Source organism: Bombina bombina, chromosome 3, assembly GCF_027579735.1.
Source record: "Bombina bombina isolate aBomBom1 chromosome 3, aBomBom1.pri, whole genome shotgun sequence".
Taxonomy (NCBI): domain Eukaryota; kingdom Metazoa; phylum Chordata; class Amphibia; order Anura; family Bombinatoridae; genus Bombina; species Bombina bombina.
Window position 1 is genome coordinate 152784995 of NC_069501.1, and position 15743 is coordinate 152800737.

General features: G+C 37.1%; 1 protein-coding gene across 2 annotated transcripts in view; it reads right to left on the minus strand.

Moving 5' to 3' along the window:
- USP25 (ubiquitin specific peptidase 25) overlaps window positions 1-15743 on the minus strand; it is a 458760-nt gene that overhangs the window by 84088 nt on the left and 358929 nt on the right. Inside the window, exons 18-19 of one of the 2 annotated variants that reach the window (XM_053706013.1) lie at window positions 9523-9662; window positions 7076-7189 (exon numbers count right to left, since the gene is read on the minus strand). In XM_053706013.1, the coding sequence (XP_053561988.1) occupies window positions 7076-7189; window positions 9523-9662 (254 nt within the window). The remainder of the gene's footprint in view (window positions 1-7075; window positions 7190-9522; window positions 9663-15743) is intronic. The other variant, XM_053706014.1, reaches the window with a different exon arrangement.

The window sequence follows — 15743 nt, forward strand, 5'->3', positions numbered from 1 at the left end:
AGTTGCTGCTTTGCAAATCTGATCAACCGAAGCTTCATTCCTAAATGCCCAGGAAGTAGAGACTGACCTAGTCGAATGAGCTGTAATCCTTTGAGGCGGAGTTCTACCCGACTCGACATAAGCATGATGAATCAAAGACTTTAACCAAGATGCCAAAGAAATGGCAGAAGCCTTCTGACCTTTCCTAGAACCAGAAAAGATAACAACTAGACTAGAAGTCTTTCGGAAATCTTAAGTAGCTTCAACATAATATTTCAAAGCTCTAACTACATCCAAAGAATGCAACGATCTTTCCTTAGAGTTCTTAGGATTAGGACACAAAGAAGGAACCACAATTTCTCTACTAATGTTGTTAGAATTCACAACCTTAGGTAAAAATTTAAATGAAGTTCGCAACACCGCCTTATCCTGATGAAAAATCAGAAAAGGAGACTCACAAGAAAGAGCAGATAATTCAGAAACTCTTCTAACAGAAGAGATGGCCAAAAGAAACAAAACTTTCCAAGAAAGTAATTTAATATCCAGCGAATGCATAGGTTCAAACAGAGGAGCTTGAAGAGCCCCCAGAACCAAATTCAAACTCCAAGGAGGAGAAATTGACTTAATGACAGGTTTTATACGAACCAAAGCCTGTAAAAAACAAAGAATATCAGGAAGATTAGCAATCTTTCTATGAAAAAGAACAGAAAGAGCAGAGATTTGTCCTTTCAAGGAACTTGCGGACAAACCTTTATCCAAACCATCCTGAAGAAACTGTAAAATTCTAGGGATTCTAAAAGAATGCCAAGAAAAATGATGAGAAGAACACCAAGAAATGTAAGTCTTCCAGACTCGATAATATATCTTCCTAGAAACAGATTTACGAGCCTGTAACATAGTATTAATTACGGAGTCAGAGAAACCTCTATGACTGAGAATCAAGCGTTCAATCTCCATACCTTCAAATTTAAGGATTTGAGATCCTGATAGAAAAAAGGACCTTGCGATAGAAGGTCTGGTCTTAACGGAAAAGTCCACGGTTGGCAAGTAGCCATCCGGACAAGATCCGCATACCAAAACCTGTGAGACCATGCTGGAGCTACCAGCAGAACAAACGAACGCTCCTTTAGAATCTTGGAAATCACTCTTGGAAGAAGAACTAGAGGAGGAAAGATATAGGCAGGATGATACTTCCAAGGAAGTGACAATGCATCCACTGCTTCCGCCTGAGGATCCCTGGATCTGGACAGATACCTGGGAAGCTTCTTGTTTAGATGAGAAGCCATCAGATCTATTTCTGGAAGTCCCCACATTTGAATAATCTGAAGAAATACCTCTGGGTGAAGAGACCATTCGCCCGGATGTAATGTTTGGCGACTGAGATAATCCGCTTCCCAATTGCCTATACCTGGGATATGAACCGCAGAAATTAGACAGGAGCTGGATTCCGCCCATATAAGTATTCGAGATACTTCTTTCATAGCCAGAGGACTGTGAGTCCCTCCTTGATGATTGACATATGCCACGGTTGTGACATTGTCTGTCTGAAAACAAATGAACGACTCTCTCTTTAGAAGAGGCCACGACTGAAGAGCTCTGAAAATCGCACGGAGTTCCAAAATGTTGATTGGTAATCTCGCCTCCTGAGATTCCCAAACCCCTTGTGCTATCAGAGACCCCCATACAGCTCCCCAACCTGTCAGACTTGCATCTGTTGAGATCACAGTCCAGGTCGGAAGAACAAAAGAAGCCCCCTGAACTAAACAATGGTGGTCTGTCCACCACGTCAGAGAGTGTCGTACAATCGGTTTTAAAGATATTAATTGTGATATCTTTGTATAATCCCTGCACCACTGGTTCAGCATACAGAGCTGAAGAGGTCGCATGTGAAAACGAGCAAAGGGGATCGCATCCAATGCAGCAGTCATAAGACCTAGAATTTCCATGCATAAGGCTACCGAAGGGAATGATTGAGACTGAAGGTTTCGACAAGCTGAAACCAATTTTAGACGTCTCTTGTCCGTCAGTGACAGAGTCATGGACACTGAATCTATCTGGAAACCTAAAAAGGTTACCCTTGTCTGAGGAATCAACGAACTCTTTGGTAAATTGATCCTCCAACCATGTTCTTGAAGAAACGATACAAGTCGATTCGTATGAGATTCTGCTAAATGTGAAGACTGAGCAAGTACCAAGATATCGTCCAATAAGAAAATACCACAATTACCCTGTTCTCTGATTACAGATAGAAGGGCACCGAGAACCTTTGTAAAAATCCTTGGAGCTGTTGCTAGGCCAAACGGCAGAGCTACAAACTGGTAATGCTTGTCTAGAAAAGAGAATCTCAGAAACCGATAGTGATCTGGATGAATCGGAATATGCAGATACGCATCTTGTAAATCTATTGTGGACATATAATGCCCTTGCTGAACAAAAGGCAGAATAGTCCTTATAGTTACCATTTTGAATGTTGGTATCCTTACATAACGATTCAATATTTTTAAATCCAGAACTGGTCTGAAGGAATGCTCCTTCTTTGGTACAATGAAGAGATTTGAGTAAAACCCCAGCCCCTGTTCCAAAACTGGAACTGGCACAATTACTCCAGCCAACTCTAGATCTGAAACACATTTCAGAAATGCTAGAGCCTTCACTGGATTTATTGGGACACGGGAAAGAAAAAATCTTCTTGCAGGAGGCCTTATCTTGAAGCCTATTCTGTACCCTTGTGAAACAATATTCTGAATCCAAAGATTGTGAATCGAATTGATCCAAATTTCTTTGAAAAATCGTAATCTGCCCCCTACCAGCTGGGCTGGAATGAGGGCCGCACCTTCATGTGGACTTGGGAGCTGGCTTTGGCTTTCTAAAAGGCTTGAATTTATTCCAGACTAGAGATGGTTTCCAAACTGATACTGCTCCTTTAGGGGAAGGATCAGGTTTTTGTTCCTTATTGTGACGAAAGGAACAAAAACGATTAGCAGACCTAAATTTACCTTTAGATTTTTTTATCCTGTGGTAAAAAAGTTCCTTTCCCCCCAGTAACAGTTGAAATAATAGAATCCAACTGTGAACCAAACAATTTATTACCTTGGAAAGAAAGGGAAAGCAAAGTTGACTTAGAAGACATATCAGCATTCCAAGTTTTAAGCCATAAAGCTCTTCTAGCTAAAATAGCTAAAGACATATACCTGACATCAACCCTAATGATATCAAAGATGGCATCACAAATAAAGTTAGCATGTTGAAGAAGATTAACAATGCTATGAGTATTATGATCTGTTACTTGTTGTGCTAAAGCTTCCAACCAGAAAGTTGAAGCTGCAGCAACATCCGCCAAAGATATAGCAGGTCTAAGAAGATTACCTGAACATAAGTAAGCTTTTCTTAGAAAGGATTACATTTTTCTATCTAAAGGATCCTTAAAGGAAGTACTATCTGCCGTAGGAATAGTAGTACGTTTAGCAAGAGTGGAGATAGCCCCATCAACCTTAGGGATTTTGTCCCAAAACTCTAATCTGTCAGATGGCACAGGATATAATTGCTTAAACCGTTTAGAAGGAGTAAATGAATTACCCAAATTATTCCATTCCCTGGAAATTACTTCAGAAATAGCATCAGGGACGGGAAAAACCTCTGGAATAACTACAGGAGGTTTAAAAACTGTATTCAAACGTTTAGATTTAGTATCAAGAGGACCAGATTCCTCTATTTCTAATGCAATTAAGACCTCTTTAAGTAAAGAACGAATACATTCCATTTTAAATAAATATGAAGATTTATCAGTATCAACCTCTGAAACAGAATCCTCTGAACCAGAAAAATCATTATCAGAATCAGAATGATGATGTTCATTTAAAAATTCATCTGAAAAATGAGAAGTTTTAAAAGACCTTTTACGTTTACTAGAAGGAGGAATAACAGACATAGCCTTCTTAATAGATTTAGAAACAAAATCTCTTATGTTAACAGGAACACCCTGAATATTAGATGTTGATGGAACATCAACAGGTAATGGAACATTACTAAAGGAAATATTATCTGCATTAACAAGTTTGTCATGACATTCATTACAAACAACAGCCGGAGGAACAGTTACCACAAGTTTACAACAAATACACTTAACTTTGGTAGATCCAGCATCAGGCAGCAATTTTCCAGAAGTATCTTCTGATTCAGGGTCAATCTGAGACATCTTGCAATATGTAATAGAAAAAACAACATATAAAGCAAAATTGATCAAATTCCTTAAATGACAGTTTCAGGAATGGGAAAAAATGCCAATGAACAAGCTTCTAGCAACCAGAAGCAAATAAACAATGAGACTTAAATAATGTGGAGACAATAATGACGCCCATATTTTTTAGCGCCAAAAAAGACGCCCACATTATTTGGTGCCTAAATGCTTTAAGCGCCAAAAATGACGCCATATCCGGTGACGCCGACATTTTTGGCGCAAAAACGTCAAAAAATGACGCAACTTCCGGCGACAAGTATGACGCCGGAAATGACAAAGAAATTTTTTTTTTGCGCATTATCCCAAATAATGAAATTGACTGTCTGAAATAAGGAATGTTGAACATCCTGAATCAAGGCAAATAAATGTTTAAACACATATATTTAGAACTTTATATAAAAGTGCCCAACCATAGCTTAGAGTGTCACAAAAATAAGACTTACTTACCCCAGGACACTCATCTACATGTAGTAGAAAGCCAAACCAGTACTGAAACGAGAATCAGTAGAGGTAATGGTATATATAAGAGTATATCGTCGATCTGAAAAGGGAGGTAAGAGATAAATCTCTACGACCAATAACAGAGAACCTATGAAATAGACCCCGTAGAAGGAGATCATTGAATTCAAATAGGCAATACTCTCTTCACATCCCTCTGACATTCACTGCACACTGAGAGGAAAACCGGGCTCCAGCCTGCTGCGAAGCGCATATCAACGAAGAATCTAGCACAAACTTACTTCACCACCTCCATGGGAGGCAAAGTTTGTAAAACTGATTTGTGGGTGTGGTGAGGGGTGTATTTATAGGCATTTTGAGGTTTGGGAAACTTTGCCCCTCCTGGTAGGAATGTATATCCCATACGTCACTAGCTCATGGACTCTTGCAAATTACATGAAAGAAACGTTCCCTGTGTCAAACAGCAACTAAGTTGAATATTTCTAAGGTAAAAGGCATACAGATATTCTGAAACCAAATAATTTTCATCCAAGGAAAAACCAGGCAGACCTAGAGTATACCATAAGACCACCAGTATATCAGGTTAACATCTTTAGGACATGGAAAAACCATCTGCATCCACATTTCATGAATGTCCTACCATTAAAAAAAAAACAAAAAACATAGTCAAATGGTAAAAGTGTTGGCTTCACAAGAGAATAGTGGTCTTGCTGCAACATCAAAAACACTTGGAGGCAGCAAAAGGCTGCAATGCACTCCAAACCAATGTGTTGCAGGCTTCTGTGATATCCAATTGCCTGCACAGATATGCTGCCTATAACATTTCTGTGCTGCAGAATTCTTGATTTAATAATGTTGTAGTAAAACTCCTGTGCCAGCCACAGTTTCACCACATCAATAATGTGTTGCCACAATTTTATAATCTAGCATAGGTCAATATCAATGATAAAAACACTAATTGCCTGTATAAAGCCGTGTGCAAAAATCGGAACACAAGGATTAATTAAAAAAATAACACTTTCCAACATACCTTTTATGCAGAAATAAGCTTCACTTATGAGATTTGGGAGAACCAGAGGGTTCAAAATAAATTGAAACCACAAACATATTCTAGAACAGGCCTGTCCAACCTAAGACCCAGTGATCACAATACAGCCCCCAATTGTTCCCACAAAATACTGTATGTGCATGAATCAGGAAGGAGGCATTAAGTATGTTATAATAATTGCAATATTCCTATTCATGTAGTGAGACATGAACAGTATATATACACTGAAACTCACTTAAGACAGGGCTTGACAAACATAGGAAGCCAAGGTGCATGGTTCATAGAACTTTACTAATAGAGCCTAACATTTTGTATTACTCTTCATATATCCATATACAAACATAACAGCCTGGCTTCTAAAAATAATGAGGCTGGCTCCTCAATGTTCTTGAGAACACCCTAGATTTGAAACAAATTTATCACGCTGTAATGTGAAGCAAAGAAGACTGAAGGAGATTGTAAACATGACTGTGTTGCTTGTTAATTATATATATGAATTTTTCATTTTTGTCTCGATTAATAGTATTTCTAAAATTTGCGTGAAAAAGACTGGGCAGTCTTGTTCTAGAACAAACCAAAATAAAAATCTACCTTTTGTTATATTTATGTTTAGCAGTGGGCTCTTCTTCTGCAGAGAAAAGGTGGTACAGCCAAATGTCTGGATATATACCCAGTTCATTTTAACAATAAGAAATTAAGGAGACATGTCCCCTGATATACCTGTCAATCAGAAATTTAGACATGGTCTCTAGTGTAAGTTTACACAGGAAAATAGCAACCTACACCAAACAGCATCACACAGGCCTTATAAAAGGCATCAAATCAACAGCACTGGCTTTAAGAGAAGCTTTGCCAGAAATCTCCATTTCTTATTCTTTTTTTTTTTTTGGGGGGGGGGGTCCTGAAAGGTGTTAGCAAATCATATGTATGCCATTAGAATCAAAATTTACTGAGGATGTACTTTCATAGAATTAAAAAAAATCCCGATTGTGTGAGCCCATATGATGATTCTTCAGTATTTAATTATTTTGTAGGAGGCAATGCTTTCTGATACACAGACAGTGCTGTTTGGAATCATTAATACGTTTAGTATAAAATAAACAAAACAGAAAAAAAGACTGATAAGATAACTATTCAAAGCAGAATCAGGTGTTCCCTTTCACCATGAAGCATGCATACACATTTATAGCACCAGTATGGGTGATGCCAAGATGACTTGCCAACAGAAGTGTTTTATTAGTTGAATTTGATTCGCATGCCAAAGTGGGACAGAGTGTCAGACAGCAAAACAAGGCGCCAGGGTAAGAAATGGCACAGAGGGCTGCAGCAGCCAAAACAAGACAAAATGGTACCTCATCGTCATAACCCCCCTCCTCTGACTCAATAACAAAAGTCCCTACATGAGGAATCGCCACCTCTACAACTCGCTGGTTAGGAGCTGGTAGAACTGGGGTGTTATCAATGGGCTGCAGAATAAAAAAAACAACAACAAAAGGAAAAAAAAAATAAGAAAGAAAGAAAGATTATGATGACACAAAGTTAGCTAAATGAACAGTTTAATGCATCAGTCCCTCCCAAAAAGAGAAATGTAAAGCTAATGGAAAGAATTTGTGTTTGTAAAACAATAAAACAACAAAAAACACTTGTATATTGCAAAATCTTAAATAGAACCACTATCATGAATCAAAGACCTGTGCTAATGATTTATGATGAAGGGACCTAATTTTGATTTATGAAAGTCTGAGGTATTTTGCATTGTGTCACCAGGACTTTTGTTCTCCTAAATCATATAATAAATCAAACATTTGCCCCAAGTGACAATAGTGTTATACCAACAGATTGCAAGTCTAGAATATTTTGTTTTTACTTTATAGGAATGAATCAAATAAAAAAAGCACAGACACATGGATGGTCTCAGGCAAAACCTACAACGATTGAATAAACGATGTATTATACATATAACAGTGCAGATTCTTGACCAAATAATGTACACTTCAATTTTCTATGTTCAACCTGTTCACTTAATGACCAGTTGTTTGTTTCCTGAAAAATATTAAAGATCTGAAATAATAATAATATGTAGTCTTCTAGTAGAGCACAGCTGTTTACGCATTTCTACCATGTGGGCTTCATAAAAAAGTACCTAAAGGAAACAATCCTATCAACATCATTTATAATATTAAAACCGTTACTGAAGTAAATTACATTTTGTATATTAAAGGGACATTCCAGTCAAAATATAAATGCACATAGATTTATTACATCTTTGAATAGAAACATATTTGCAATTAACATGTATTGGCAAAAATGCTTCTAGTAAAAGTTATCACTGTTTTAGAGTTAACATTTTTCTCTGCACGTGCATTACAAGATGGTACAAGCACTTTAGACTCTCTGAGCAAGTCCTGTGTTTAAAACGCTGGTGCACGGAGCATATTTAAATACACTTTTGAAACAGCTATAGCTTTTGTTAGAAGCATTTTTGCTGATGCATGTATATGACAAAATTGTTTCTGTTCAATACCAAAATGCACCCATGTGGTTTTCAATTTTGGCTGGAATATCCCTTTAATATCCAAAGAAACTTTAATTTCATAAACTGTTAATCTCACAAAGATCTTGTGCTGAAGACTTTAAACCGTAAACTTAATTGCCCATAATTAAAAGGGACATGAAACCCATTTTTTTCCCCTCAAAATTAAGAAAATGCAATGTAAAACAACTTTATAATTTACTTCTATTATCAATCTTTCTTTGTTCTCTTGGTATCTTATGGAAAAGCCGGTATGTAAGCTCAGGAGCACGCACATGTCTGGAGAACTATATTGCATTAAATTTGCAAGATTATCCAATTTCAAGAGCACTAGATGGCAGCACTAAGTCCTGCCATGTAGTGCTCCAGACAACTACCTAGGGATCTCTTCAACAAAGAATACCATGGAAACAAAGCAAACTTTTGGGTTTCATGTCCCTTTAACACTATATATTTGAAATGTTAATATTTATGAAATGTCAATATGCTTTTGAGTTAGAAGACCTAAGGGTATGGATACACTGGCTCCCTAAAATGTTGCTTCTTAGGATTCTGGTCTACAAAAAGAATACAGTTATACGACGACTCTCAGAGCAGTAGAACACTGAGGCTTTGTGTATTGGCATTGTTTAGTAGCTGGCTTCGGATATTTGAATTTGACTCAATGCACAGTATAGTAGAAAAAAAAGTTTGTATCTCTAGGAAAGAAAACAACTTAATTGGAACATGAAACCCATTTTTTTTCTTTCATGACAGGTAAAGAATATAATTTTAAACAACTTTCTAATTCAGTTCTATCATCTTATTTGCTTCATTCTCTTGGTATCCTTTATTGAAGAAGCAGCAATGCACTACTGGTAGCTAGTTAATGCTTTGGGTCAACCAATGACATTAAGTATTTATGTGCAGCAACCAATCAATAGCTCCTAAGTCTACCAAGGTATCCTTTTAAACAAAGACTATCAAGAGATCAAAACAAATTAAATAGATGTAAATTGGAAAGTTGTTTAAAATAACATGCTCTACCTGAATCACTAAAACATTTGTGTTTTATGTCCCTTTAAGGAAATCACCTCAACTAGATACTACATAAGCAGAGAGTTTTGCTCTTAAAAGAAATGTAAAGATGATTTAACATAGGCATGGTGTACCCAATGCTCACTGGCTGCTTGATGTCTCAGTCTGAAATACCAAGGAACAATTCCTATTGTTCAACATCAAAACTATATTCAATGCTTTCAAATCCATCATTATTAATATTCTAACCGTTTGTAAGACGGCATCCGGATCCTTATTCTCAGACTCTGTGACTGCCTGAGTGATTGCACTTGTAATCTCGTCCTTGATTTCATTGGAGAGTTCAGCTCTTGATTCTTGTTCCATGTATTCTGGCTCTTTTAGTGGAGCTGTGGGAGGAAACGGTTAGGTAATTCAACAACCATAAAACCTAAGAACACTTAACACTTAAAATCATATAAAATGCTTTAGGCACAGTTACATTTTACTTTCCTTTTCAATGATAAACATAATATTACTACATTTTAAATTAAACGGACAGGAAAGACACAATTAAACTTTCATGATTCAGATAGAAGTAAATTGGAAATTTGTTTAAAATTGCATGTTCTATTATAAAATTTGCTTTGTTCAATGTATAACAAAGCTACAAATAATGTTGCAAAACACTACTGCCATAGAGTACTAAAGACCTGAGCTCTTGTGAGCCTACCTAGATTTACTCTTCAGTAAAAGAAACCAAAAAACAAAACACATTTGATAATGAAAGTAAATTAGAAAGTTGTTTAAAATTGCATGTTCAATCTCAATCATGAAAGTTTAATTTTGACTATACTTTCCCTTTAATTAAAAAAAAAAAAAAAGTGGTGTTTTAAATTAAAACCATCACTATAATTTACATACACTGGCAATATTAAAAATGAGTGCTGGTTTCTATTTTGCAAAATATAATGTTTTAATGCCTTGTCCAGAACCACTAACCCCCATAACACACAGATACTTTGTGTCTTTTTCCATTTTAGGCTCATACTGATCAATCAGTCAATCAGCAGTAGTATATGATAGAGCCATTATTTTTCATTATGAGCATTATTACGGTCTAATTTTGCTTGTTGCTTATGGGATGTATAATATACTAATCTTCATGCTCCACATTGCTATGCAACAGAACTCCACAACGCACCACATACTTCCATGGAAGCACCACATAGAAACATGGAATAGATTAATTAAAAACAAAATGTATGCTTACCTGAAATTGTGTCTTTCATGATGGTGAGAGTCCATGAGATATCACATATGGGAATTACACTCCAGCCCACAAAGTGGAGGCAAAAACAAATACAACAGCTATAAATCCCTCCCAATTACCCTGAATCCTCAGACATACATAGAAGTATATAGAGCAGGGGTGTCCAAACTTTGCTCTCCAGAGGTTTTGGAACTACATTTCCCATGATGCTCAGCTAGATAAAATGCTGGCTGAGCATCATCGGAAATGTAGTTCCAAAACCTCTGGAGAGCAAAGTTTGGACACCCCTGATATAGAGGAACCAGGAAAAACAAAGCAGGACAAATTAAGTGCAAAAAAGTACTGTTCTAAAGAAAGGGCAGGGCTCGTGCACTCTTACCATCATGAAAAGAAATGTATTATAAACTTAAGCATGAAGTTTGTTTTCTTTTATCAGATGGAGAGAGCCCACAAGACATGTGTAGGAATCTATACCAAAGCAGTCAAGTCCACAAGACCACCATATAATGGGGGGAGGGGTTGTAATCATTTAAAGGACAAGTCAACACAATACATTTGCATAATCAACAAATGCTGTGCACTTTATTTTAATGGAAGTGAATTGGAAAGTTGTTTAAAATTGCATGCTCTATCTGAATAATGAAAGTTTAATTTTGACTTGAGTGTCTCTTTAAAGGGACATTAAACACTAAATAAATACTAGCTAGAATGATTAATTCAAAGAAAAGGTTAATCTGAGAATAACATGTAGATGTTTTTATATTAAAGTTTCATTAGTTGTTTAAATAGTGAAACAATAAGTTTTAGTGTCTATAAAAACAATGGGAGCTGTCATGACTCTCTCTGCTGTAACCAATTAGGGACAGTTATAAATAGGTCACTAGAGTGTGCAGCCAATGGCTGTGTGGAATAGAACAGTGTTCTGCACTTCCATTTTTAACAGGAACTGAATAGCTCACAATTTTAGAATAACATTTACAAGAAAAGGGGACAAAATAAGTAATGAAAGTATATTCTAGAGTTTTTTATATATATATATATATAAAAATATATATATATATATATATAAAAATATATATATATATATATATAAATATATATATATATATAAATAAATATATATATATAAATATATATATATATATATATAAATATATATATATATATATATATATATATATATATATATATATATATATATATGATTTACCATTTTATATTACCAACGCAAAGTGTTTAATGTCCCTTTAAGGCAGGTAAATTACTGAATAAGCATTACAGTCTGCAGAATCCTCCTGCTAAAATTGTCCTTAAATCTGCTCCATGGAAGCCTCGGTACATAAAGCCCAAGAAGTGGAAACTGCTCTAGTGGAATGAGCAGTAAAGTGCTCAAGCAAAGTCTTTCCCACAACCAGATACTCCTTGCAAATGGAGGTCTATGCCAATCGGCTACGAAACTGCAGTGGCTTTCTGAACCTTGCCAGGTCCGGAAAATTAAAGAACAGAGAAGAAGAAAGCCTAAAAACCTTTTTGGCTTCCATGAAAAAATAATCACAACAATAAGGTTGTAAAGAAGTCACTCCTTTGAATTATTAGGAGCTGGTCATAAAAAGGAAACCCCAACGTCCTGATTAATATTACCTGAAAAACATAATTTATGTAAGAACTTACCTGATAAATTCATTTCTTTCATATTAACAAGAGTCCATGAGCTAGTGACGTATGGGATATACATTCCTACCAGGAGGGGCAAAGTTTCCCAAACCTTAAAATGCCTATAAATACACCCCTCACCACACCCACAAATCAGTTTAACGAATAGCCAAGAAGTGGGGTGATAAGAAAAAAAGTGCGAAGCATATAAAATAAGGAATTGGAATAATTGTGCTTTATACAAAAAAAATCATAACCACCACAAAAAAGGGTGGGCCTCATGGACTCTTGTTAATATGAAAGAAATGAATTTATCAGGTAAGTTCTTACATAAATTATGTTTTCTTTCATGTAATTAACAAGAGTCCATGAGCTAGTGACGTATGGGATAATGACTACCCAAGATGTGGATCTTTCCACACAAGAGTCACTAGAGAGGGAGGGATAAAATAAAGACAGCCAATTCCTGCTGAAAATAATCCACACCCAAAATAAAGTTTAACAAAAAACATAAGCAGAAGATTCAAACTGAAACCGCTGCCTGAAGAACTTTTCTACCAAAAACTGCTTCAGAAGAAGAAAATACATCAAAATGGTAGAATTTAGTAAAAGTATGCAAAGAGGACCAAGTTGCTGCTTTGCAGATCTGGTCAACCGAAGCTTCATTCCTAAACGCCCAGGAAGTAGAAACTGACCTAGTAGAATGAGCTGTAATTCTTTGAGGCGGAATTTTACCCGACTCAACATAGGCAAGATGAATTAAAGATTTCAACCAAGATGCCAAAGAAATGGCAGAAGCTTTCTGGCCTTTCCTAGAACCGGAAAAGATAACAAATAGACTAGAAGTCTTACGGAAAGATTTCGTAGCTTCAACATAATATTTCAAAGCTCTAACAACATCCAAAGAATGCAATGATTTCTCCTTAGAATTCTTAGGATTAGGACATAATGAAGGAACCACAATTTCTCTACTAATGTTGTTGGAATTCACAACTTTAGGTAAAAATTCAAAAGAAATTCGCAACACCGCCTTATCCTGATGAAAAATCAGAAAAGGAGACTCACACGAAAGAGCAGATAATTCAGAAACTCTTCTAGCAGAAGAGATGGCCAAAAGGAACAAAACTTTCCAAGAAAGTAATTTAATGTCCAATGAATGCATAGGTTCAAACGGAGGAGCTTGAAGAGCTCCCAAAACCAAATTCAAACTCCATGGAGGAGAAATTGACTTAATGACAGGTTTTATACGAACCAAAGCTTGTACAAAACAATGAATATCAGGAAGAATAGCAATCTTTCTGTGAAAAAGAACAGAAAGAGCGGAGATTTGTCCTTTCAAAGAACTCGCGGACAAACCCTTATCTAAACCATCCTGAAGAAACTGTAAAATTCTCGGTATTCTAAAAGAATGCCAAGAAAAATGATGAGAAAGACACCAAGAAATATAAGTCTTCCAGACTCTATAATATATCTCTCGAGATACAGATTTACGAGCCTGTAACATAGTATTAATCACGGAGTCAGAGAAACCTCTATGACCAAGAATCAAGCGTTCAATCTCCATACCTTTAAATTTAAGGATTTCAGATCCGGATGGAAAAAAGGACCTTGAGACAGAAGGTCTGGTCTTAACGGAAGAGTCCATGGTTGGCAAGATGCCATCCGGACAAGATCCGCATACCAAAACCTGTGAGGCCATGCCGGAGCTATTAGCAGAACAAACGAGCATTCCCTCAGAATCTTGGAGATTACTCTTGGAAGAAGAACTAGAGGCGGAAAGATATAGGCAGGATGATACTTCCAAGGAAGTGATAATGCATCCACTGCCTCCGCCTGAGGATCCCGGGATCTGGACAGATACCTGGGAAGTTTCTTGTTTAGATGAGAGGCCATCAGATCTATCTCTGGGAGCCCCCACATTTGAGCAATCTGAAGAAATACCTCTGGGTGAAGAGACCATTCGCCCGGATGCAACGTTTGGCGACTGAGATAATCCGCTTCCCAATTGTCTACACCTGGGATATGAACCGCAGAGATTAGACAGGAGCTGGATTCCGCCCAAACCAAAATTCGAGATACTTCTTTCATAGCCAGAGGACTGTGAGTCCCTCCTTGATGATTGATGTATGCCACAGTTGTGACATTGTCTGTCTGAAAACAAATGAACGATTCTCTCTTCAGAAGAGGCCAAAACTGAAGAGCTCTGAAAACTGCACGGAGTTCCAAGATATTGATCGGTAATCTCACCTCCTGAGATTCCCAAACTCCTTGTGCCGTCAGAGATCCCCACACAGCTCCCCAACCTGTGAGACTTGCATCTGTTGAAATTACAGTCCAGGTCGGAAGAACAAAAGAAGCCCCCTGAATTAAACGATGGTGATCTGTCCACCACGTTAGAGAGTGCCGAACAATCGGTTTTAAAGATATTAATTGATATATCTTCGTGTAATCCCTGCACCATTGGTTCAGCATACAGAGCTGAAGAGGTCGCATGTGAAAACGAGCAAAGGGGATCGCGTCCGATGCAGCAGTCATAAGACCTAGAATTTCCATGCATAAGGCTACCGAAGGGAATGATTGAGACTGAAGGTTTCGACAGGCTGTAATCAATTTTAGACGTCTCTTGTCTGTTAAAGACAAAGTCATGGACACTGAATCTATCTGGAAACCCAGAAAGGTTACCCTTGTTTGAGGAATCAAAGAACTTTTTGGTAAATTGATCCTCCAACCATGATCTTGAAGAAACAACACAAGTCGATTCGTATGAGACTCTGCTAAATGTAAAGACGGAGCAAGTACCAAGATATCGTCCAAATAAGGAAATACCACAATACCCTGTTCTCTGATTACAGACAGAAGGGCACCGAGAATCTTTGTGAAAATTCTTGGAGCTGTAGCAAGGCCAAACGGTAGAGCCACAAATTGGTAATGCTTGTCTAGAAAAGAGAATCTCAGGAACTGATAATGATCTGGATGAATCGGAATATGCAGATATGCATCCTGTAAATCTATTGTGGACATATAATTCCCTTGCTGAACAAAAGGCAATATAGTCCTTACAGTTACCATCTTGAACGTTGGTATCCTTACATAACGATTCAATAATTTTAGATCCAGAACTGGTCTGAAGGAATTCTCCTTCTTTGGTACAATGAAGAGATTTGAATAAAACCCCATCCCCTGTTCCGGAACTGGAACTGGCATAATTACTCCAGCCAACTCTAGATCTGAAACACAATTCAGAAATGCTTGAGCTTTCACTGGATTTACTGGGACATGGGAAAGAAAAAATCTCTTTGCAGGAGGTCTCATCTTGAAACCAATTCTGTACCCTTCTGAAACAATGTTCTGAATCCAAAGATTGTGAACAGAACTGATCCAAATTTCTTTGAAAAAACGTAACCTGCCCCCTACCAGCTGAACTGGAATGAGGGCCGTACCTTCATGTGAACTTAGAAGCAGGCTTTGCCTTTCTAGCAGGCTTGGATTTATTCCAGACTGGAGATGGTTTCCAAACTGAAACTGCTCCTGAGGACGAAGGATCAGGCTTTTGTTCTTTGTTGAA